The 23,184-nt window shown below is 39.4% G+C and overlaps 1 protein-coding gene across 4 annotated transcripts in view; it reads right to left on the bottom strand.

Annotated features, from left to right (window-relative positions):
• The window catches only part of LOC150079383 (5'-AMP-activated protein kinase subunit gamma-1-like), a 383,429-nt gene that overhangs the window by 258,411 nt on the left and 101,834 nt on the right, over positions 1–23,184 (bottom strand). For 3 of the 4 annotated variants that reach the window (XM_090383409.1, XM_090383412.1, XM_090383411.1), the window contains one exon: positions 15,605–16,129. In XM_090383409.1, the coding sequence (XP_090239535.1) occupies positions 15,605–16,129 (525 nt within the window). Of the gene's footprint in view, positions 1–562; positions 818–15,604; positions 16,130–23,184 lie in introns of those variants that run through there. The other variant, XM_090383414.1, reaches the window with a different exon arrangement.

Genomic DNA, 23,184 nt, shown 5'->3' with positions numbered 1-23,184 from the left:
AAGTGTGCAGGTCCATGGGTTATAAAACACATCCTCTCAGGCCGGGACAATAGGGAAATAGTAACATCTCCTTGGAAGCAAAAACCAACAACAAACGACCTTCGAAAGGAAAGGGTTGGAATCAGCAATGGGGTTTGTACCTGTACCCATAAGTTGATAAATGCACCCTACCTGCAGCTGAGCGTCTGCTCATAAACAGGTCACGTGACTAGCTGACACCGTGGCCTGCCCTGCTGGTGGATATATGACATTCGATTACCGATATTCTCGAATACTGTGCTCCAAACACATTTCTCTTCAACGAATATTTTGCATTCCTTTTAATGTTAAAAAACTCATCCCAGACATACTTCCTATTGGAAACGATCAGAAGTTCCTGATCGTTTCCATTCGGAACTGGAATTGTTTTCATAATCGGTTCTTTCACTTCGTAAAGTTTTTAAGACAATCGTGGGGTGGGGTGGGGTGGTGTGTGGCGGACAGACAACACTTCAGAAGCGAAATACATTCTAAAAGAGACTTGACTCGCAAGGTGGCCGTACGGCGCCGGCGCACTACCTACCTTGAACAATTCGTGCACCCTGTTGGCGAGCTTCACATCGAGAGACAGACTCCTGGTCTTCAGGTACTTCACTCGAAATGACATCTCCAAGAAGGAATACAACGCTTTTCAGAGCATCGCTCGCCTAAGAGGTACGAATGCAAAAGGGCCACGTGCGTGGCGTGGCAGACGCATAACCCGAGTCGGGGATAAGACACCGCTTGTCTACAAACAGTCAAACATCCCGCGCTCTTCGGGATGGTGAAAAAGTAAAAATTCGCCCGACACCCGCTACCAAAGTTGTGGCCAGGAAGGCGGTGGCGTAGCTGTTTAACGTCAAAACACATGTGACACTCCCCTCTTTCTCAACCCCCCCCCTCAGAATCGTGTACCTTTAGACTGTTATCTTCTCCTTAGCAACCACCCCGTACTCCAACAAAACCGGCCTAAGAACGAGCAATTATGTAACGAAGTCCCAAGCAGACACACAACAGCGTGCACGGCAACTTCACTCGGCACGTGCATCGAAGCGTCGTAATTCTGTCGGATGACACGATTGTGATGTAAATGGCGAGTAGATGCTGCGTGTATACACTCCCCCCTCCCCTCCCCCGTGAATGAGGAAAAAAAAAAAGACGGAAGAGCGGGTGGAGCAAGAATGAAAGTGACGAAAGCTGCCGGAAACCAAGAGATTTACGACCCTTCACTATAGCCTCCCCCCAACCCCATTCTCACCTCTCCCCATTGTACGTAGTGGAACTTCTTTTCCATGACATCAAAATAATCAAAACAGTTGACAAATTCATCCTACAGATGTCGCTCTTGATACTAAATACCTTTATGTAAATCTTGACGAATTCGGAAGGAATTTAAAAAAAAAAAAAAGAACGAATTCGCCTTTTCGTGGCCGGTCCAAGGTTGCACCGTATGTTGTCAAGGCATTGTTCACTGAATCATAAAATTATGTACAACTTTCTGGGTGCAAGCAGGCGAAACGAAATTTCCTGAAATTTTTGTAATAACATAAATTATGTTGATATTTTACAAATTATCTGCTAAATGAATGCGTAATTTGGAGAGCACAACATCTATCAGACAAGTACCATTACCAATATTTAAAAATCCGGTATAGGAAGCAGACGCGTATTATGTTCCTTAACACGCATGCTCAGCAAGCACGAGCTAATAAAAATGGCGCTCAGTTTCCTCGTTGAACAATAATAAAAATATAACTGTGTCTTTATTTATCAACACTGTTTGTTAAGATGTATCTGAAGAGTTCTAATATTGACTGTATCTGAGTGTGACGTAGGATGACGTCATTCACTGCGCTTCCTTTAAAGATTAGTAGCGTTGTTTGGTTATCCAGAAAGGTGTTGGGATGTCCAATAAGCTCGAGTGTATATTGAATGATACTTTTTATCTACAAGCAGCTTATCAGTGTGGAAACAGAACTAGGAAAACTGTTTCTAGGCTATGATGACAAGGCTACAAGGGGATTTTCTTTAATCTTCCAGTCTTTCGCTGTACACGTTTACTGGCATGTGTGAGTTTAAGGATAACTCGCAATCTTGCTTGTCTAGGAAGAAGGGAAGAAATTAGAGAGGGTTTAGCAATATGTCTTCTGTCTGTCGTGACTTCCTGTAGACGCAAACAATGGTGTTATCTCATTTTGGGACAGAAAGTTGTAAATACCTGACGAAGGTTCGTATATTCAATGACAGGAGAAATCGGTGAAGACCATGCTGGTAAAATTCCATCATCAAGAAGTGTAAACTTGTAGTTTAAAAGGGTTTGTGTGGCAAGTGGCAGAATATAACAAGGATTCTCATGCTTATTCATTATATAGTTGTTGTTCGGTTTTAGGAGCATCGGCAACTAAGACCATTTCTGTGTGTACTGTCTGTAAATTGCGTATGTTCGATTTTCTGTTCTGCTGGATGAAAAACCATGCTACCCTCGCCCGACTACCTCATCCACGTTGTGTAAATGGCCCATAAAAATTCCTCAAATCATCGACGGGATTCGAACTCAAGTCTTTTCCACCCGGTTTGAGGAGGACGGAGATCCTACCAACTGTGCTACCCATTAGCGCTCATTACGTACCAATAAACTCTGCTCACATTAAATAATGTGTATAAATTCTTCAACACTCTCAACAAGAAGGGTCCAATGGAAGATTCTTGTGGGCTTCAGCAAATAAAAGTGGGAACACCTGGCTCTATCAATATAGATGCAGAATACTCAATGTGTGATGGACGACAGTGGTGGAATTTCATAGATTTTTCAGTTTTTTGATAAAATATTTAAGTTAACAGGATGAAAAGCTTTAGCGAGATCAAGAAAAACAATACCAGCTTGAAAACTATGGACCAAGAGGGTATTTACAAAATCTCCTACCTTCTTACCGGGAAGGAGAAGGTAGGTTAGCAGAGGTGACCTTTTAAGCATGGCATCAAACTGGTTTTCAACAAGAAAACAGAGGCAGATAATTGCTGAGACATTTGTTTGTGAGGTTTTCGAAAATGTTGGCAAATTAATTAATGATTATAATTGGGGGTAATTATGATGATGCAACTTGCTGAAACTCTTGAAAATTGGGACAGTGAAGACTGATTTCAAAGCATCTGGTGAAGCACCAAAAAACAGAGGGAATGAAGAAATCGTTTTCAGTTGAAATAAGAAATGAGCCTTTTTTTTTTTTGAAAAGCATGGTAGGAAAAAGAATCTTCATATAAAGTGGTAAAGTTCTTAAGCTAAACAACTGCAATGCAAACTTCGTCAGCTTCAGCTGAGGTGCTGAAAGAATTGAATTTGTTACGTTTCCGAGGTGACAAGAGCTCCTCTTAGATTGATCAGGGCTAGAGTCTTCAGCATTTTGGATCAGGACTTAACAAGACTCCAAATACGTCTAGAGTTGAAACTCTTCAGTGACATGTCTTCATAAAACCAGTATATTGAATACCACAAAGAAACAAATCTTTTACAACACAATAATTTTCACAACAAAACTGTTTGCGTTATGGAATTGTCAACGCCCACATTGTTCCTTAGTGTTTTCAACTCTGAAGAAAGGAAGGTCAGTGTGCATTTTTCGACTGTCTACGATGCGATATATTATTTCCAAAATCGAGGATAAAATATAGAAAACTTCAGGTATTTACAACCTTGTTTCCCAAAATGAACCTACTTGAATTTATTACATCAGTTAAAACGAACTGCAAGCAAACCAGTGTAGTACTGCTAACCATTTTTATGTTTTCCTTTTTTGTTGTCTTAATAATTGCACCTGAAGAAGGTTTACAAAAAACTTACCGAAACGTTGTGCCGAGGTTTCCACACTATAAAAATAAATTTGCACTTTTAATGTGGTGTGTAGTTATCATTTCTTATTACAGTTAGAAATAATGTGCTAATAAAAAGGTTGGATCTTCTTAAAGCCTCCCACTTTGTAGCCCACAGAAGAAGCGTTTATACTTACAATGAGATCGGCAACAGTGGCCAAGTTAACCATTTTTATGTTTTCCTTTTTGTTGTCTTAATAATTGCACCTGAAGAAGGTTTATAAAAAACTTACCGAAACGTTGTGCCGAGGTTTCCACACTATAAAAATAAATTTGCACTTTTAATGAGCTGTGTAGTTGTCATTTCGTATTACAATTAGAAGTAATGTCCTGATAAAAGGTTGGATCTTCTTAAAGCTCCCACTTTGGAGCCCACAACAGAAGAAGTGTTGTTTATACTTCCATGGTCACTACAAATGTAATAAAGCATTATCCACGCATTTCATTGCTGAATATTTCTCGCTACAAACATTGTCTTCGTTCCGCTGCTTAGGACTCCGTTTCCGCATTGAAGGTGCTTTCGTATTTACACCCAAATAGGAGACGATTCATCATTGTTAGCTCTCCGGGCGCATCTCTCTGACAAGGTTTGTTTTGCACGTGCTGCATTGGCGAGCTTCCAAAACAGTAACATTAATAACAGAAAAAAAAGTGTGACGAAACAAGGGCTGGTCGTGAATATAAACCATGCATTATCACGGAGGAACCTACCTACCTCTACAAAATCTCTCCCCTCCCCATCTTAGTGGAAGTTGGGGGGCGGAGGTAGATTCCCTTCACGTCTGAAGAGGTTATTTGAATAACAAATAGGAACAACAGGGCACCAAGCCTGCAGGTGTAATATTGTACAATCAACAAGCTTAAATGGCTCTGCAATGAGAAAGATTAAGGAGGTGATTTTATTTCTACGCCCAAGGAAAGAGTTCCTTCCTTTTTTTTTTAATTAAATATTTTAATTTATCGCTTTACGGAGTACAAAGTGAATAGTTGAGGGGGGGAGGTTATTGTTTTTCAACACAGACCACCCTAAACTCGTAATAACGAAAACCCAAAGTGCAAAATCAAGAAAGAGTAGCGCGGATGCTCATTTCCGCAGAACAGAAGATCGTGGAAATTCCCAAAGTGGATAAACGTAAAGAAAATCAGAGTAGAGAAGACTATGAATAGAATTTAGCATAACTCAGCTGCAGAACTGTCAGAAAGAAACAAAGCTTATCAACTGATTTCAGTTTTAATGATTATGAAGAGATATCTGTATACAGGATGTAGATGGTATCATTCATTTCTAGCCATCTGTCTGTTGTAATACATTAATCGTACTGAGAGCCTATTTATAAAACGTTACGAAGCTGATATTTATGCAGGTGTTTATTCCTGCGAAATAAAGTTATGGAAAAAAAATAAAACAAAAATAATATATGCAATGTTACGTCAGAATATGATTTTAAGCTCGCAATATGTAAACCAGTGGGGAAGGATAAAGGAAGAGATAAAAGCGCTGTGGGAGTATATTTTAAAAGACCATTAACGTATCTGTATTATTTATACCTTTTTTATTTTATTATTCTATGACCCTTTGACAATTATTATCTACCTTTATGACAACAGCCCCCCCTTTCCTTTTTATCATGGAATCTTCTCTCTGCAGATCTCTTCTTCCATCTAACACAGAAACGTTTCTCTGTTTAGATTCTCCCGAAGTCTAGTCTAATTGCCTGACTTTCAGTAAAATTACCACAGCCACATGGTGATCAACAGCTACCATCTGTCCGACTTACATTCCTGTGTCTGGACCATCTCTTGTAATATGAATCTGTCCGTAGACTTTTTATTTCTCGATTCTCCATTTTCAGATCTTTTGTCTAATAGAGACGAACTCCTGGGAAATTTCAGTATTCATATGTCCTAGTCTATAAAACGCAACAGGTCGCAGTCTGCCAATAGAATGCTAAATATCGATTCTAACCGTCGACTGTTATTTGCCATTTTTATCCCATTTTTTTCGCTGCATCACGTGAAATGTTAAGTTCACTAATAACCACTTTCCTTCACTATTAACGCTACTTCCCATTTCTGTTCTTTACCTAAGTCAAGGTTGATTCACTTGTCCTAGGCACGATACGCAGGCTGTAAAACTACACCTTCGCTCTTCGAAATCAGGCTGTCAACCGCATTCCATGAGAAAATTTGCATATATTTCTCTTTCGAATTTAATAACTCCTCCTTACCATTAGAATTGTCCAACGAGAACTGTCACGTTTGAATAGCTGCCTTTTCCTATTCGTCTAAACCTTCAACTTTAGAAGTATTCAAATTTCTTTTTTTTAGTGTCCGTTTTGTTTACTGAAAGTCTTCTCTCATGTCTGATAACTTCTTTAGGTCGTACTGTGTACCCAAACCGTTTCGCTTTGATCTACTTCGCCCACATGCCCCTTAGGGCATGTGGAGAGGCGAGTAAGGGGGTTGTATCTATCTATCCTAATACAGTAGCTTTTTAAAGTGGTTTCTAGAGAGTTATGTTTTGTTTTCTTAATCCTATTTGTTTCCCTTTAACATTTATGCTTGCCAATTCTTTTAGTGCAGCATCACCATTCATTCCTAACATACAGCGCTAGAGAAAGCATCTAATTAGTTTTTCTCTTTCTGTAGAATGCCACGTTAATGCCTGAAATTAAGAGTAGTGGGTGGCTATTGGCTTGGCAGAAGAGTGGTAATTTCAAGGTTATTGCAACAGCCCAGGAAAGGTGTTTTGAAATTCCCAACAGCAGTAACATGGTCCCGAAACAACAGTCCCGGAATGAAAAAAACACTGCAAGAACTTGACCGCATCACACCTGTGACTCACCACTCCATTAATAAATATCAAAAAAAGGATTGCGTGAAAGAGAAAAACAAATATATTTCTCTCTCGCAGAACTTCTTTTAATTACAACGATGAAGCAGTGCATGGGGAGATGTCAAGTTTGCTGATCATTCATTCAAAGATTAGAGATTGCAAGGATTTAATGATGTTATATGACCACGAGAGTAGATATGCGATTGAAAAAATCCAAAAAATCCCTCCTTTAACAAAATAAATTGGCTAAGAATGGTTAATCGAAAAACGGGCAGAAGGATCAAAGGTCAAGTGAGATTTAAGCTTTTCAGAAATTTAAAACATTGCTGTTACGTCTCTAATCAGATCAAATTGGTGTATTTTTGTAAACCATTTAGTTTCTTGTGAAACTACATAGTTTACAAAATTATTTAGAAACCACACAGTGAAGCTAAATAAAACTTGAGCATGATTTATTTATCTTTGCGTAGTGGCATGTGTACCTTGCAGCGTGTGTACAGTGCTTTCTTAATCGAAGCCTTCGCAATAGAATTGCGAAGGCTTCGATTAAGACAAGATTGAAACACCTGGAGCAATTCTACGCCAGGTGTTTCAATATTGTCTAAATTATAACAATGAAAAGCATCTCGTGAATACAACCCTGAGGTAAGACGGGCGAGGAACTCGTAAGAAAGTGGAGAATTCAAGGATGAGACAAATCATCGGTAGCCCCAGATATTTCTGTTATTGCTTGAGAGTGGTAAATACGACATGGTATGCGAATGAAGAGTTGACTTTCACAATGGCCCTCGCAGTTAGCACAGTGGCTGTAATCATCGTCCTTCCACGCCGCTTGAAAAAGGCCTGAGTTCGCAAGGAATATTTATGGGCTTTTTTCACAATGTGGCTGACTTATTCAGCTCTCAGGGAAGGGTAGCGCGGCTTTTCACTCAGAAACCGGGATTTCTCATCCAGCAAACAGCCGACTGTACAATACACGCAGTTGCAGATAATAGGCACTCATAACCTTAATGGCTGATGCTTAGCTCACATCTGATGCTCACATTCTATTTGAAACATTTACCAGTAGCAAAGAACATAAGATAGTAAATTCTCTGGCGTTTTTGCTAAGTACGCATAATCTTACTACTAAAGGTAGCTGCAATTACGTCTTAGAATTCCGCTCTCTCAACTTATCAAGGGCTTTCTTTTTCAGTAGAAATCATATCTGGGATTGTTTCGGTGCAACTGACTGTGTGCTACGACAATAACTGTGCAAAAGTGGTTGTTGTAGGCCCATCAGCAACTTAGGCCATATGCGCCATACACAATGTCTGTATACTGCATTCTGTAGTCGATTTGCTGGATAAAAAGCCCGAGTTTTCGGGAAGAAAAACTATGCTACCCTCGTCTGAGACCGACTAACTCAACCAAATTGCGAAAAGGACCCATGAAAATTCCTCGCATCATTGATGGGATTCGAACTCGGGTCATTCCTCACCCAGTGTGGGGAAGACGGCGATTATACCAACTGTGCTACCCATTAGAAGTATGTGTTCTGCATTATTTCTCAGTAATTATAAAGATGCATGACTCGCAGCATAAAAGACCTCATTTGTGTAGCTACGTGTTACTCCAACGACATCAGCGCTTTATAAACATGCAGATGAAAATTTGTTTCAAGCGGATATTAAGTATAATCTGGGCTGTAGAAAATAAACAGGAAAATAAATGCTAATTTATGTTACCCACTTTTAATTTCAGCGAAATAACTGAAGCGCCCCATTCTTGGTCCAAAGATCATTTATAAGACTAAAGAGTGTGTTGGAAATTTACGCCATTTCGAAATTATTCTAACTGCTCGCATTTTAAGATATTCTAGACAGTTAAGATGCAGGTAATCGTACTAAATTTTGACATAGAAAACTTGTCAAAAGTTGGGAAATCAGGATGAAAAACCCGGCGCTGGATTACCCTGATGATACTGGAAGCTATGTGAATAAATAAAAGATTAATACGTATAATTTTATTATGAAAATATCAAATGAAAGAAGAGAAGTAACTTGGGAGTGTATCATGACGTCAGTGACAAACAGAAATTAAAATTTAAATGGATGGACAAGGAATGAATACATAAAAAACTCTTTTTCCTAAGAAAAACCAAAGAAAATTCTAAAGCACTGTTTGTTTTATTTCGATATAATATCGGTATTAATTTCTCCAGGGATATACTTTTTTTTTTTTTCTAAGGGACACTGGTCCTTTCTCGTCCCTCCCGGGAAAATTTCATGTAGGCGTCCCCGAGATGAAACCAGAATAGAAGTTTTCTTCTGCTGACAAGTTCCGTGAAGCGATATCGCGGAAGAAATATGACGCAATGCCACAGTCTCCAGCGAAAGCGATCCCAGCATTTCAGGGAGGGATTATCACATCGCACGGTACAGCGCGTTTAAGTTTAATTAGCGAGAAATGTGAAGAAATTTCATCTACTTGGGACGAAAGAATGGATGAATGCGCAGAACAACGAGCCATTAAAACATGACTAAACCACTCTCAAAAACAGAAATCCTAATTTTTATATTATATCGATTAAATCTCTAAATTTATCGATTCGTTAACCCTATCTAAAAATGAAACAATATATAAGCAACGGCGAAAAGAAAAAAAAAATTAATAAATTATTAGCCCAACTAGATCTAACGAATTAGTATCGTACGGTGGCGCCATCTCTTGACATAAAAATAAATCACGATCATTATTGGCTGCTGCTGCTTCTGGTATTTACGTTTCAACTGACATCAGTGGCCACGTACTGATGATACGCTGAAGGACTGCGATGTTTACTTTCTTACTCGGGTAATTACATTTGTCGAGTAGTCCGCACATCCCGATATAGCTTCCTTGGACTAAATTTAGCTTCTCAGTTGTACACTTAGCATCGTTTATGTCACTGTGGCGGAAGTGAGGGGATATTTAAGGAAGAATGTATGGGTGGCACAGATAAGGTCGGAACTAATACGCAGGGACGTAAAATATTGCTGAAAACCTACTACCGACACGAAGGTCGGCTTATTTCTAGTCCTGCTTAACGAGATAACACCGCTTGTATTTTTATAGAACGTCACCGAAGGACCAACAGTTGTTCCAACTCTTGACGTCTCCACCCATCGGAAGGGGGGGGGGGGACAATTCATAATTATCCCTCAGTGCTGACGCAATTAGCAATAATAGGAGAGTAGGGCTCCTAAATATAGCCAATTTTCCTCTTTCCATTAATGAAAATCTATCCATTCGAGTGATGAATCAACCCTACCTCCGTTTCCATAGCAACGAAGTTATTTTCTATTACTGCGCAGCTTATTATGTAAATTACACAAATCGAGTCCAATATTTTGGAGAATCTTCTAAAAAGGAAAATTCCTTAACTGGAATGTACGCCAATGTACTTCGCATTGTTTTGCGCATTTCATTCTTTTCATCGTCTTAATAACCCTGTACTAATTTCAGCTCCAGAACCATTTTTAAAATACAGTGGTTGAAATGAAAGTTGAAACCCAAAATTGGTACTAATGTATAAACTGATTTTAGAACCTTAATTTTGAAATTCATGGCTGCAGTTAACAGCTGTCAGAACGACAATTTACCTTTTAAAAGAGACTGAAAATTTTAGTTAATATTTTATTCAATAATAAGGCATAAATCACATGAAGCATATCAATAGCCTCTTGGATTTTTCCCACTCGATACATAAATGTGTTTAAACGGGTCATGGTTGCTCCGAAATATTTCCACCCCGAAACAGGCTTCACTGATCCATTTATTTCCATTATCTTAATGTCAGCGCGCAAACAGCAGTTCTCTCATCTGTTTTATGAAACAGTACCTCAAATCGAAGTCTTTGCTGTGCAGATCTTTTATTTCTCATGATCTTTAACCTCTCCAATATGTCAACTTGGTCACACATTTTCGACCGCAACATAAACGAAAAATCAACATTAACCTACGATCTAAACAGGGCCATCGCAAGAGCTTAAACAAATTGGTAGTTGGTCCAAGTTCAAGGTGGGTAAACTCCCATAATTAAAGCTCGTGATATCCAAGTAATCATCTCAGTAAGAAGCAAAAGAAACGGTAGTTTTGGTGGAAAGGAAAGTGCACGCAACCACAATTTCGAAAACTAACGAAACTATAAATGATTTTGGAATGGAAACCGGGACCTCCACCTTAGAATCTAGATGACGAGATGTCACGTTTGGTCAGTTTGTTGTATGGTACCGAGACATGGACACTGAAAACTAACACCTCGAAAAAACTAGAAGCATTTGAAATGCGGACATGCAGAAGAATATTAAAGATACCGTGGACAGCAAGAGTGATCAATGGGAATGTCCTGCAAAGAATTGGAAAAACCCGTGAATTGTTGAAGGACATAAAGGAAAGAAAAACGGCATATCTTGGACACCTGATGAGGAACAACAAATACGCAATTACAAGGCTAATTATTGAGGGGAGAATGGAAAGAAGAAGAAAGCCTGGGAGATGACGTACATCGTGGCTTGATAACATTAAGAAATGGACAGGACTGAACACCTGTTCAGAGCTACCAGAGAGAGAGAGAGAGAGAGAGAGATATTTCCCGTGGTCGTGGTGGTCACCGATCTCCGTTAGGGGATGCACAGAAGAAGATAAATGATTTCAAATGATGTTACTGAAGGACAGTTATATTCTATGAAAAGGGTAGGCGTCTACTAATAAAGTGGCCGCGGAGTCCATATCATTACTGAAGAAGCCTATCTCTTAATACATACTTACTAAAGAAACCCATCCATAGAAATTCAAAAATCTATCCCTTCTACTTAATACAACCATAATTTTCAAAATTTTCCCTCTTAGAAAAATCAAAAATTATTCCTACTAATATAAACCTTTCATTAATTTAACTTCAGCACGAATAAACCTTTTCAGAAAAACAATACTTACTGAATTGAAATAACAGCAGTCTCGCATTACCACGACAACGAACTGGCACTTAAATAAAACCCGCAAATAATAAATAACCCAACAAATGGGCAATCACGTCGAACTTTAGCAAAGGTAAGAACTTCAAACCAGAAATGAACCCTCCCACACGATCAGGCAGATGCGGAAAAATAAACACTCTTCCTTTCACAACATGGTTGTAAAAGGATGAAAGAAGTGAAAAGTTAATCCTCTACAGGCTGCTGTTTGCATTCCACGAAGGACGAGCCATTCCCAAAGATTAGATATTTAATTATAAGATGGAAAAACACGAACTTGAACACCTCCTACAGATAAACGAAAATTAAAGTTTTATAATTATGGCAAAATAAATAATAAAAAAGGTCCAAAGATAATAGAAATAAATTTTTAAATAGATCTGCTGAGAGCATCGTACCGCCAACCACATGTGGGACTTAATTATGTCCTAGGACTGGGTGTTTAGAATATTTCACAAGCAATACTTGTCTGTCGATCTGTACGCATGCGCAAACATCGAATATATGAAATTAATGATGAGCATAACGAATCTTAATTTAATAATCATGAAATTTCAACAATCGCATGATTAATAATCGCGAAATTTCAACAATCGCATGATTAATAATCGTGAAATTTCAACAATCGAATGATTAATAATCGTGAAATTTCAACAATCGAATGATTAATAATCGTGAAATTTCAACAATCGAATGATTAATAATCGTGAAATTTCAACAATAACATGATTTTTCCATAATCGAATGAATTTTAAATTTGACTATTTCATTCGAATGATATGATAGAATTATTTCAGTAGATTATTCCATTTGATTTGTATGACATAATCGAACAAACTAATTCGATTTTCCATAACCGAAGCATTTGATTCTGACAAAAGATTATATTCATATCATTCGAATGATAATCGAAATAATCGAATGATTTTCTTTAATAAATAATCGATTATACCCATCACTATATGAAGCCCATCTCCACTTACAACTATTACTACCCCCTCCCTAATCCCTTAAATCTGTTCTATAGTATGAATGAAGTTCATTATTTATTTCATTCCTTTAATTTTCTTTTCCATTCACGGTACGCATGCGTACTCTAACCAACCTCTCCCACAGTTTGGCTGATTTATAGCTGCACTTTACAACACCAAGTACGCAAGTATGTGTGTATAACATGGCCGTATTTTTGTATCTTAATCGCATAACTTTTTGCTCCATCGTAAACAGATTTATTCTTTAAACCCCCGAACCAAAGTACAATTATAAAAATAGGTCGTACGACTGTCTACGGAGGGGTAGGATGACACGGAAGATACGAATGGATTAATTGCGCTTTTATCATTTGATCATTGTAAATCAGTGTATGCCAACCGTATGTATGTTATTAGGGCTGCACACGCTAGTTACCAAAGGCAATTTACGCGCTTCCTTCGCTCAACCAGGGGAGTTCCTAGGGAATGTGGCACCCCTCTTTAAAATTTTTCTTTAAATGTGTACATACGTTTCAGGTTTTCAGACCCCCTTGAACGTTGATGCCCGGGTTCAATGCACCCCGGGCACCCTGGGGACGGCCCGCCCCTGCGCTCAACTTCAAATATAAAAACGAAATCAATTCCGAAGCAGCGTCGACACGACAATCTACTAAAGTGATTTCTAACACGACAGCCGGAAAAGTGCTCGACTATCGTTTACATTTGATGGCATGCCAACAAGTGGCACCTGCTGCCATCTACCGATAATAATGCGAAACAGTCCAGTTGATACGAGGTGGTATAAAGGGGCGGTTGTCAAGTCAATGTAACTCCATAGATAAGTACCATTCACTAAGATAATCAGTTGACGTTAGACGGTGATAACCTTGGGTTTCCATGCATTCAAAGGGACATTGTCTGTCGAAAGAACTCTACCTCGAGTCACCATACATTTGAAATTAGAGTTAGGCTAAATTTAAATGGAAACCTTTTTTTTTTTCCTTCATCCATTTGAAACTGACAATGAATAAGTTTATTTTGTGGTCCGATCGAATAACCTGCCTGTTCGTGAGATGTACCAATGGAACCTTAGCAAAAATATTGAGTAGGAATTAGCCAATCCAAAATTAAAAACAAAAAAAAACATTTCTAAGGGATCAGCATTTGTTCATCCTCCTAGGAAGTGCTGAGTAACCTCTTATAAGGTATACACTGAGAGTGGCCACATTGTTAGGTATACCTGCTTAATAATAAGTACTGTCCTCTTCCACTTTAGCCCTCAGACTGGATTCATCGTGACACGAAACTCGGCGAGGTGGCGAAAGTGTGCCACAGTGGTGCTGCTCCATGTTGACTCAGTTGTTTCCCAGTTGTTGCAAATTGGATGGCTGGGATTCTCTACTTTGCGGAACTCGTTTCACCTTATCTCATAGGGGCTCAACTGATCTGGGAACTGGGGAGGCGAAACCGTAGGCTGAATTCTCTTTCGTGTTCTTTGTACTAGTTATGTACAATTCTGGACCTTTGCGCGTTATCCTGTTGGAAGAACTCTTTCGTAGATGGATAAACTGGCCAGAAACAATTGCCAGATAACCTGTGGCATCCAAATTTTTGCGCTGTGGTATCAATGAGCCCGATATGCACCACGAAACTCCCCTCCCCTCCACACACCATTTCTCCGCATTGTAGACACCTAAGAAGATGAGCCCATGGACTCATGCTATTTATTCAATATTCTGGTTCCCCCCCATCAGTTTGTATCAGCAATAACGGGGTTTCGTCACAAAAGGGAACGTTTTTTTGCTGACATTAGTGAAATCCACTTCTGTCGTCGGCCACAAACCCCATCTGTGACAAGATATGACGAGTTGCACCTTCTGAAATGCCTGTTTTGTTATCACTGTTATACTGGTTGCTATTTTACTGACTTCAGGCTTAATGTTAGCTTGTACAAATCTTGTCTTCTTGCATCATCAACGAGCCGTCCTTCCAGACCACAGGATCGCCATTGACTGGACGTTGTTATTTGGTTTTTCACCAATCGCCACAAACCCACTCACAATCGTACGTGAAAACCCCAGCAACATTGAAGTTTCCGAGATACTCCTACCAGCGGCTGGCAATGAGTACCTTCTCACGTTCAAAGCCACTTAAATCTTTCTTCTTGCCCATCCTTGTACTGAACTCCACATCTACAGCATCCCTACGTATCAGAGGGCACTGTTATTCACCTCATCGCTTCAAAGGATCTCTCCACCTAGTGTGAGCAACAAATTATCGTGCTCGAATATCCTGATTTGTATATCCTCTTAAGCTTACTCTGTTCAAAGCCCCAAGCGCTGATTGTTACTGATTTGTGGATCTTGAAAAGTTGCCGATTTGTTTTTCGTGAGACGGATTGAAAACTACTGCCAAAAATGAATTGATGATTCTTGAACACGTTTTGAAGTTATAGCGTCACCACACAAGACTCATCTCAAATCACCGGAACTTTTCAGTCCTTTAAAGTTCGCTACCTCACCCTTGAAGTAGATGCTAGGGGTAATTGCCCCAGAAAAAGAAAAGTCGAGTTAGCCAGAAAGAATCCGAGTGATTCTTTGTGGCTAATCGTCTTCGTACCACAAAAAATCACTGAAACATCAGTAAATTCAGGACGGGATGCTGGTTGCCAAAAGCTCTCTTCACAGTTAGTTATTGCAGATTGTTCTGATTCCTGAATCGATTCAGTTCCTTCACCAATAAAGCCAAACTTTACTTTATCGTAGAAAATAAAGCGAATAAAAGATAAAAAAAACTTACACTTTAAATAAAGTACAAACTCTCCTTTGAGCAATCCAATTTCCCACGATGTAGTTGGATTGGTCAAGTGTCAACAATTGAAAAATGAACAATAAATAAAGATCGTGAAATCTTACCTTGTTAAACCTCAGGTCTGATGTAACGGAATTGGACCTGTTGCGAAACATCTCAATCACTTTTGACATCGGTCCACTTTTGGTGTCCGAACCGGATCGAGGCCTTTTAAAATCCCCGTGAGCGAAAGGATCCAGGTGGTTGTTGATGACGGAATGGTTTGCTGTGTGATGGGAAGGCTTGGGGGAACCTCCGGGGGAGGAAGACTGGAGGAGTGTGTGCTGCACAGAATTCTTCAAGCTGGCCAGGAACGTCGGTTTCTTTCCCTTACTGTCCGACTTGGAACGTGGACGGAAGGCGTCGAAAAGGGCAGCCCGTCTCGACGGGCTGATCCCGGATAGCACATCGTCACCCGACTGTCGCCGCATCCGGCCTGCTAGGGGTAATGGAGCGAGTCTGTACGCACCGCCGGAGAGGGATCGCATACGACCTTTGGCCGGTGGGGTGGCGCACTCGTCGTCGATAGCGGTCGCCATTTTGTCCACGTCCTCCGTCACTATCTTGGGCAGCACAAAGGCAGACGGATCCTGGAAGAGATAAAGAGAAAGGTCACGTCTTTGATAAGCATTTAGGCGGGTGTCGGCATACGTAACAGCGTATAGGTTACAGCGTGAGATTAATCTGGTTAAAGCATGAGCACGTGCCTGGTAGCAACGTCTCGCTGATAAGCGAAATCACGCATGCTGCAAATAGAAACCAGTGTCTGACCTCTACGAAATTCGACAAAGTACCACAGATTTTCTTCACAGTGTTCACACCAGTTTTGAATCCAAGTATGCAATGTATTTGTGATCGGCTGAGATCTTATCGTGTGCGTGATATTTAAGGTTTTTCATGATTGTTTGGTTAGGGTTGGATTGGGTTAATTCCGATTAAGCGCTAAGGCTATGAGGCTTCAATAATTGTTCACGTCAATAAATCGCGTGAATTCACTAATAGATCAGCTTTAGGGTAAGAACCCCCCCCCTCCCAATCCTCGCCAGATGCCAATTATCTTGGTCTTCTTCCCTATAAGGCCTCTGGACCTCTCATACCATCTTGGATGAGGTCTCCCAACAGTCAAATTCTAGTTAGTTTTTATCAAGTCTTACAGCAATCTTACAACACGTATATAGAGTCAGTTGAGGACAGTCCACTTACTTACAGAGATATTAAACCATTCTGGAATTTTGAAGCACAAGAAGCACCAGTAGAAAGTTACAACTCGGATGGATTTCTCTTATCGGACGAATTCAGTATTTCTCAAGAGTTTGCCAAACATTTTTCCAGAATTCAAGCCAAGATACATTGAGATCTGCCTCATTTCCTGACTTCAGACCTGTTAAAGGTGATATCCTATTCAACTGCTTTATCACAGATGAAGATTTAAAGTCGGCATTAAAAAGCATGAAAAATGACTACGCTAAAAGTCCAGTTGACATCCCTGGCTTCTTTTTGGAAAAAGACTGTCACTACCCCCTCATACTTCGGATCTTAAACTTGTCTCTCAGGCTGGGGAAGTATCCTAAGTATTTAAGCGGGTCAATTATAATTCCCATTTTCAAAAAAAGGTGAGAAAAATGATGTAACTGATTACAGACCCACATCTTTGCAAAACAGCCTGGCTGAACTCTTCGACACAAACATCTCTTCGACTTCTTCAGGTCTTTCATTAACCAGAATCAACATCGTTTCTGCAGTGGCAAGTCAGTGGTCACAAATTTGCTTCCTTTCTGGCAATACACCTCTGAAGTTCTTAATAACGACCTTCAAATTGATGCAATTTACACAGATACTTCTAAAGGCATTTGATAAAGTCCCGCACGAAAACTTCTGGAAAAACTTAAGCTATATGGTATCCGTGACCCTTTGCTTTCATGGCTACGGAGCTATATTACGCATCGTTCCTTGAGCTTTATTATCAATCAAGTGAACTCAGACTATTTTATACCACTAAGTCCTCTACTTTTCATTGTGTTCATAAATGATCTTCCTTCTTTCATCTGCACCTCCCATATTCAAGTTGCTCTCTATGCAGATGATCTTAAGATCTACTCAGCAGTGAAGGAGATAAACCGATTCTCAACAGCTGCAATGCGCTCTCAATAAATTCTCTCTGTGGCTATCTCTGAACGGATTGTCTGCTAACCCCTCGAAGTGCAAAGTAATCTCTTTCTCATCCTGCAGATCTCCACAACTAATCAGTACGGAGAGCACACTATTGGCTCTGTGATAATCGAAAGGTGTGACCAAGTTAACGACTTGGGGATTCTCTTCTCCAGCAGTGCGAAATTTGATGCCCATGTTCTTAAAATCACCAGAAACACTGGGATTTATCAAACGGAACACCTACAAGTTCAAAAACTACAGATATGCTGTCATCCTTTATAAAAGGATTGTTCTGCCAATCCTTGAATTCAGTTCACCCATCTGGAATCTTCATACAAAGACTTTAATTAACAAAATTGAAGTGTCTAAAAAAAATTGTCCATTACCTTACGTTTCGTAATCCTCTATTGCAGGAGTAACCTATTCCTGCAACACGTACATTACCCAGTGTACTATGAATCGCTGTGCGATTACTTTCATCTGAGGCCTCTGTGCACTAGAAGAGTTATTGCTGGAATCGCCCTTCTAGCCAAAGTAATCACTGGAACTTATGAAGCATCTGATACCCTTAGCAAAATCAGCTTCACTCTTTGTAGACAAGTCAGGAATCTTAAGCTGTTCCGTCTTGACTTTGCCACCACGGACTTTATGAAGTTCAGTCCACTGAACAGAATCTGCAAATGACTCTGTCATTGACTATTTTGACAACTCCCAATCACTGATGAACCCCATCCACAAGTTTGCCTCTTTTGAACTGCAAAGTGACTTTTTTTCTTCTATTCTCTAACTAATTAATTTATTATTTGTTTTACCGGTAACTTAACGCAATCCAATCCTCTTTTGTACATATGATTTTAATGTTTGAATCTATATCAATGTTTATCTTCCTGTTGGATCTCTTATTATTGTTATTAATTGTGTTCATTGTTCTGCTCTCAGATACACTGAGAATGGTTACACGTTGTGTATCTTGTTATTAATAAAAATAAAAGTGTTTACTTTGGCACTGTCCATCCTCTGTATATGATCCCCACTTTCTCCTGTACTTGTGTGTGTGTTCAATTATTGATTTTTTTTAGTATTAGTATTGTAATGGTCATATAGTGCAAGGAAGCCTAAGGTTTATGCTGCACCAGCCAAAAAAAAAAAAAAAAAAAAAAGTAAAATAGTATATAAAATAAATAATTAATAAAAGAAAAAGAAATAAATGACCTATGCATTTCCCTCCTTCCATAGGTAACTATCTAGCTGACCTTTGAATTTCCTCAAAATGTTAGCCTCAACCACCCATATAGGTGACTTATTCCAATAATTTATAATTCGCTGGCTAAAATAGAACTTCCTGCAATCCAGTCTAAACTCCCTCCCCCACGTAACTTGAATTTATGGCTCCTAGTTCTAGAATCATTTATAACCATGAAAATTTTGTCCTCATTCATTTTACTTTTGCCACTCAGAGCTTTAAACACTCCAATTAAGTCTCCTCTAAGGTGCCTAGTTTCCAAGCTGTGCAACCCACATACTTGAAGTCTTTCCTCATATGGAGGCCCTTTTGCCGATCTCACCAAGCGAGTTACCCTTCTTTGCACCCTCTCAAGAAGCTCGATGTCTTTCTTTAGGTGCGGTCTCCATACTTGAACACAGTATTCCAAGTGTGGTCTAACATATGTCTTATATAATGGGATTATGACGTCCTTATTTCTACTAGCAAACGTTCGATAAGTCATCGATAGGACACCATGGGCCTTCCTTCCAACCTGTCTACAATGCTCAGAGAACTTCATGACTGACCGTATCGTAACTCCCAAGTCCCTTTCTTCCACTATAGGCTTCATTTCAACTCCACCATGTGTATAAGTTATTTCGGGGTTACTGTTCCCCAGGTGAAAGATCTTGCATTTTGCTGAATTAAAGCATAGCTGCCACTTCTCTGACTATCCTTGAAGTCTATTTAGGTCACTCTGAAGAAGCTCTGCTTGGCAGTGATCATTAACTACTCTACCGATTTTTACATCATCTGCAAATTTAGACATCACGCCCTCTATCTCTTCTATTGCCCTCTATCAAAAACAACAGTGGTCCCAATACTGATCCTTGGAGAACCTCACTTCTTACATTAGCTCAATTTGAGGAATAACCATTTATCACAACCCCCTGCCTCCTTCCCCGAAACAAAAAAGTTAGGTTAAAAGATTTTCCATGTGAAGAGAAATGTTTCCATTGAAATTGCCAAAAACTAGTGGTAAGTCTGTTACATAGTATATCTGCTGTATTCAAGGCCAAAGGTGGCTTACACCATATTAAAATTGTTTTTTAGTCATTATATAAATAAATAAATTAATTAAATAATCTTTATTATTGCAAAGCAAGATATATCTCTGCTATTGCCTGCATAGTTTTAAACTCATTCCTGCTTTGTATTCACCCCATTCGCACAGCTGGCAGAAGATTTCTGAATATTTTTGGTATGTGGTGTCCATCTGAATGGAAAATTTCAATTAAATAGACAATTTTTTTTTACATAATTTCCACACAACTTCTTCATTAGTAATTTGAAACTGCTCTTCCACCTTAAAACTGGCACAAATTATTTATGGTTTTGCATAAGAGAAGTTCTAAAAACTTCATTTTTTAGAACTTCAGAGTCAGAAGATCAATCCTTGTCCAACCCCTCTGTTTATTGGGTTTTAACATCGTATTCTTTGTTTTACAATTAGGATTTTGATAGAGAAATAGCTATCAGTGCAGGATCTTCCTCGTCTGAATCCATTCTGCTATTCATCTTAGATTCAAAGAATTCAATGATCTTTGCACAGATTCCAAGCATCGGTGTATGGACTTAGCCGAATGGTCAAAATTTAAATACAGCAGTACAAACGTTTATTTAACCGTTGTTCGAAGTCAAGTGACCACGAACTCCTCTGATCTACGTGGATCTTGTGGGAGTATGAAAAGAACCATTAAGAATCCATAATATCCAATCACCATCGCACGACAAGTGCGCACGAGCAAAGAGAATTTGAATCAGTAAACCCCGTCTTATTCCTCTCTAATCTCTCTTGAACGGAGAGATTAGCGAGGAGGTCACGCGACCCCGTGTAATTGTACACGGACTGTTTTTCCCGCCTTACAAGAGCAGACTTCCGATTCGCTAAGAATTAAACGTAATCCAGGTAAGGAGCGCTTTCAGACGTGACGATACTAAAATTAGCCGTAGCGGGGGAATTGGAAGGACGCAGACAAACAGATGCTGGTGTTTAAACGAAGGAAGATTCATCGTCAGGTCACTGACTTCTCCGGAATATCCGGCAAAGTGGTGTTGGCGTCCATTCCAAGAGAAATACAACGCATCTGAGAAATCTTGGAATTAACGATTGTCTCGCGAAGGGCTGAAATGCAAGAAAGAAAGAAAGGAATAGGTCTTAATATTTCAGACGCGAGCAATATTTCAGATGTAGAGCTGCTTTGAATCTTGGACGGATGGAAGGGATGAATCCAATTTGGACTTCAAAAGACACGCGTTATGATTTTTTAAATGAATGTTAGGTGTGGCAACAGAATAACCAGAAAACGTTATAATTAGTAGCAAATGGAAAAGCAATTAAATAAAATTAATTAATTAATCCCAATTAACTGGGATTAATTAATTAATTAAAATAGAAATCCCATTTATCACTAGATTTCGGTCCATTGTTTGAGATCATTGTCTTGTGCTGCCATCTGGTATTCAACATTAGCTCTCGTATAATTAAAAAACCACAGAGCTCTAATTCAACGTAACGTGTATGGGAATTATTCCATTACGTCATCCAACAGCCCCCTGCCCCCTTCTTTTTTTCCAGATAGTGTGATAGGTTAAATAAATACGAGGCTTTGCTAACACGAGAAACACGTGAGGCATGCCACATCCTAGTAAATTTCTCTGGCCAGGAATTTCAGTGGGGAGGTTGAGAAAGGCAGCGACTAACAATAGACGCCTCGCTAGATTACGGGGTAACGAATTAGCGTCGTCGGAGCTTTTTTTTGCCGTCGTCTGCTGTAGTGTGGCTAGAGGCCGGTACCACAGAAGAGGTTGCTGTGGCAACAGCGTTTCACTGAACAGCGTGATCCTTTCCGTCTAAGCTTCATCCATTTCTCAGAAAAAGCTCATTTAATCTCGTGCTTCTACAGGGGTCGTATTATGACTTTTGAATCACGTGAACATAGTAGTAAATAAATCTATTTTAATTAGGCATCTCGAGTCAGGTTTACATGAATTTTTTAACACCCCTGTACTCTATGCTTCGATAGATATTATTATTATTTTTTTTATTTCCTAGTCTGATGTTAGTTTGCAAGTAGCGCTGAAGAAGGACTCTCCAACTTGGTCTGAAACGTCCACAGCATTCTCTGTTTGTTATATGCCAAGTTAAAGGAGTTGTAGAGTTTAGAATTTTATTTTCTGCTTTTCTATTTTAATTCGTTCGTATCGCGATTCGTTTTTAACCGTTGCTATGGCAACGGCCGTTAAATTATATCGATGACGATAATCGCTTTCTACAGACCACAGATTACTCTGATGATGTGGAGCGGAGAAATAAGAACAAAAGGGGTTAAAGGCTGCTGAAATAGTCACGTGTTGTGTTACTAGGAAATGGGCACAGTCTGCGCAGAAACAATTGCAAACAATTCACGTTTGTGTGTGGGCGGAACCAGAGTTCAATTGTAACGGAAAGTCGGCGTTCCGCTGTTTAAATTGTTTTGGAAGTTCTCCAGAGAAAGCGCACTTGAGATGGATCCAGAGAGCTCGATTTTGCATGGTGTCAATGAGAGCGTACAAGCTCGTCAAAAATATTTCCCGCACAGTTTTGAAATTTCTGGCAGAAGAAGTCTGAAAAAGAGGTCACTGTTCCCGATATCGGAAGCAACATTTTCCATCGTGGCCAACAAAAAGAAATAATTTTAAATAATAAGAAGCGATACGCTTCGTGGATTCCAAGATTCGAAGCTTCGGCGTATGGACGTAGCCGAGTGGTCAAAATTTAAATACAGTTGTGCCAAGGTTTCAGCTAACCGTGGTTCGAAGCCACGTGACCGCGAAATCATGATATCCTCGTGAACTCCTCTGATCTATGCGATTTCTGTCGGAGCATGAAAAGAACCATTAGGAATCCATAAAATCCAATCGCCATCACACGACAGATTTGCCTCTCATCATATGATGAAAGAGGCAGATTAGTATGCACGTGCTCTGTAAAGTTCGATTCTTCTTAAGAATCGAACTTTACAGAGTACGCTGCTGTTTGGTCACATGATGAGTTTTTATATAAAAAAGGTTTCGATTAAGTTAATTATGAATAACGAAATGCAATTTCATTTTCTAAACTGTAATTTCAAGCGGTATTGTAATTAACTTAGGTTGGTCAGTTTTTCTGAACAGTATCCGTGCTTGAAAATGTGTAAAGTTTGAAAATAGTCTTTGTTGAATTCGATTAAACGATGTTTTTTTTGTTTT

Source organism: Mastigoproctus giganteus, chromosome 10 (genome assembly GCF_048544385.1).
Source record: "Mastigoproctus giganteus isolate SK-2022 chromosome 10, ASM4854438v1, whole genome shotgun sequence".
NCBI classification, from domain to species: domain Eukaryota; kingdom Metazoa; phylum Arthropoda; class Arachnida; order Uropygi; family Thelyphonidae; genus Mastigoproctus; species Mastigoproctus giganteus.
Note: the sequence above shows the minus strand (reverse complement) of the source record. Positions and strands in the feature narration are given on the sequence as shown.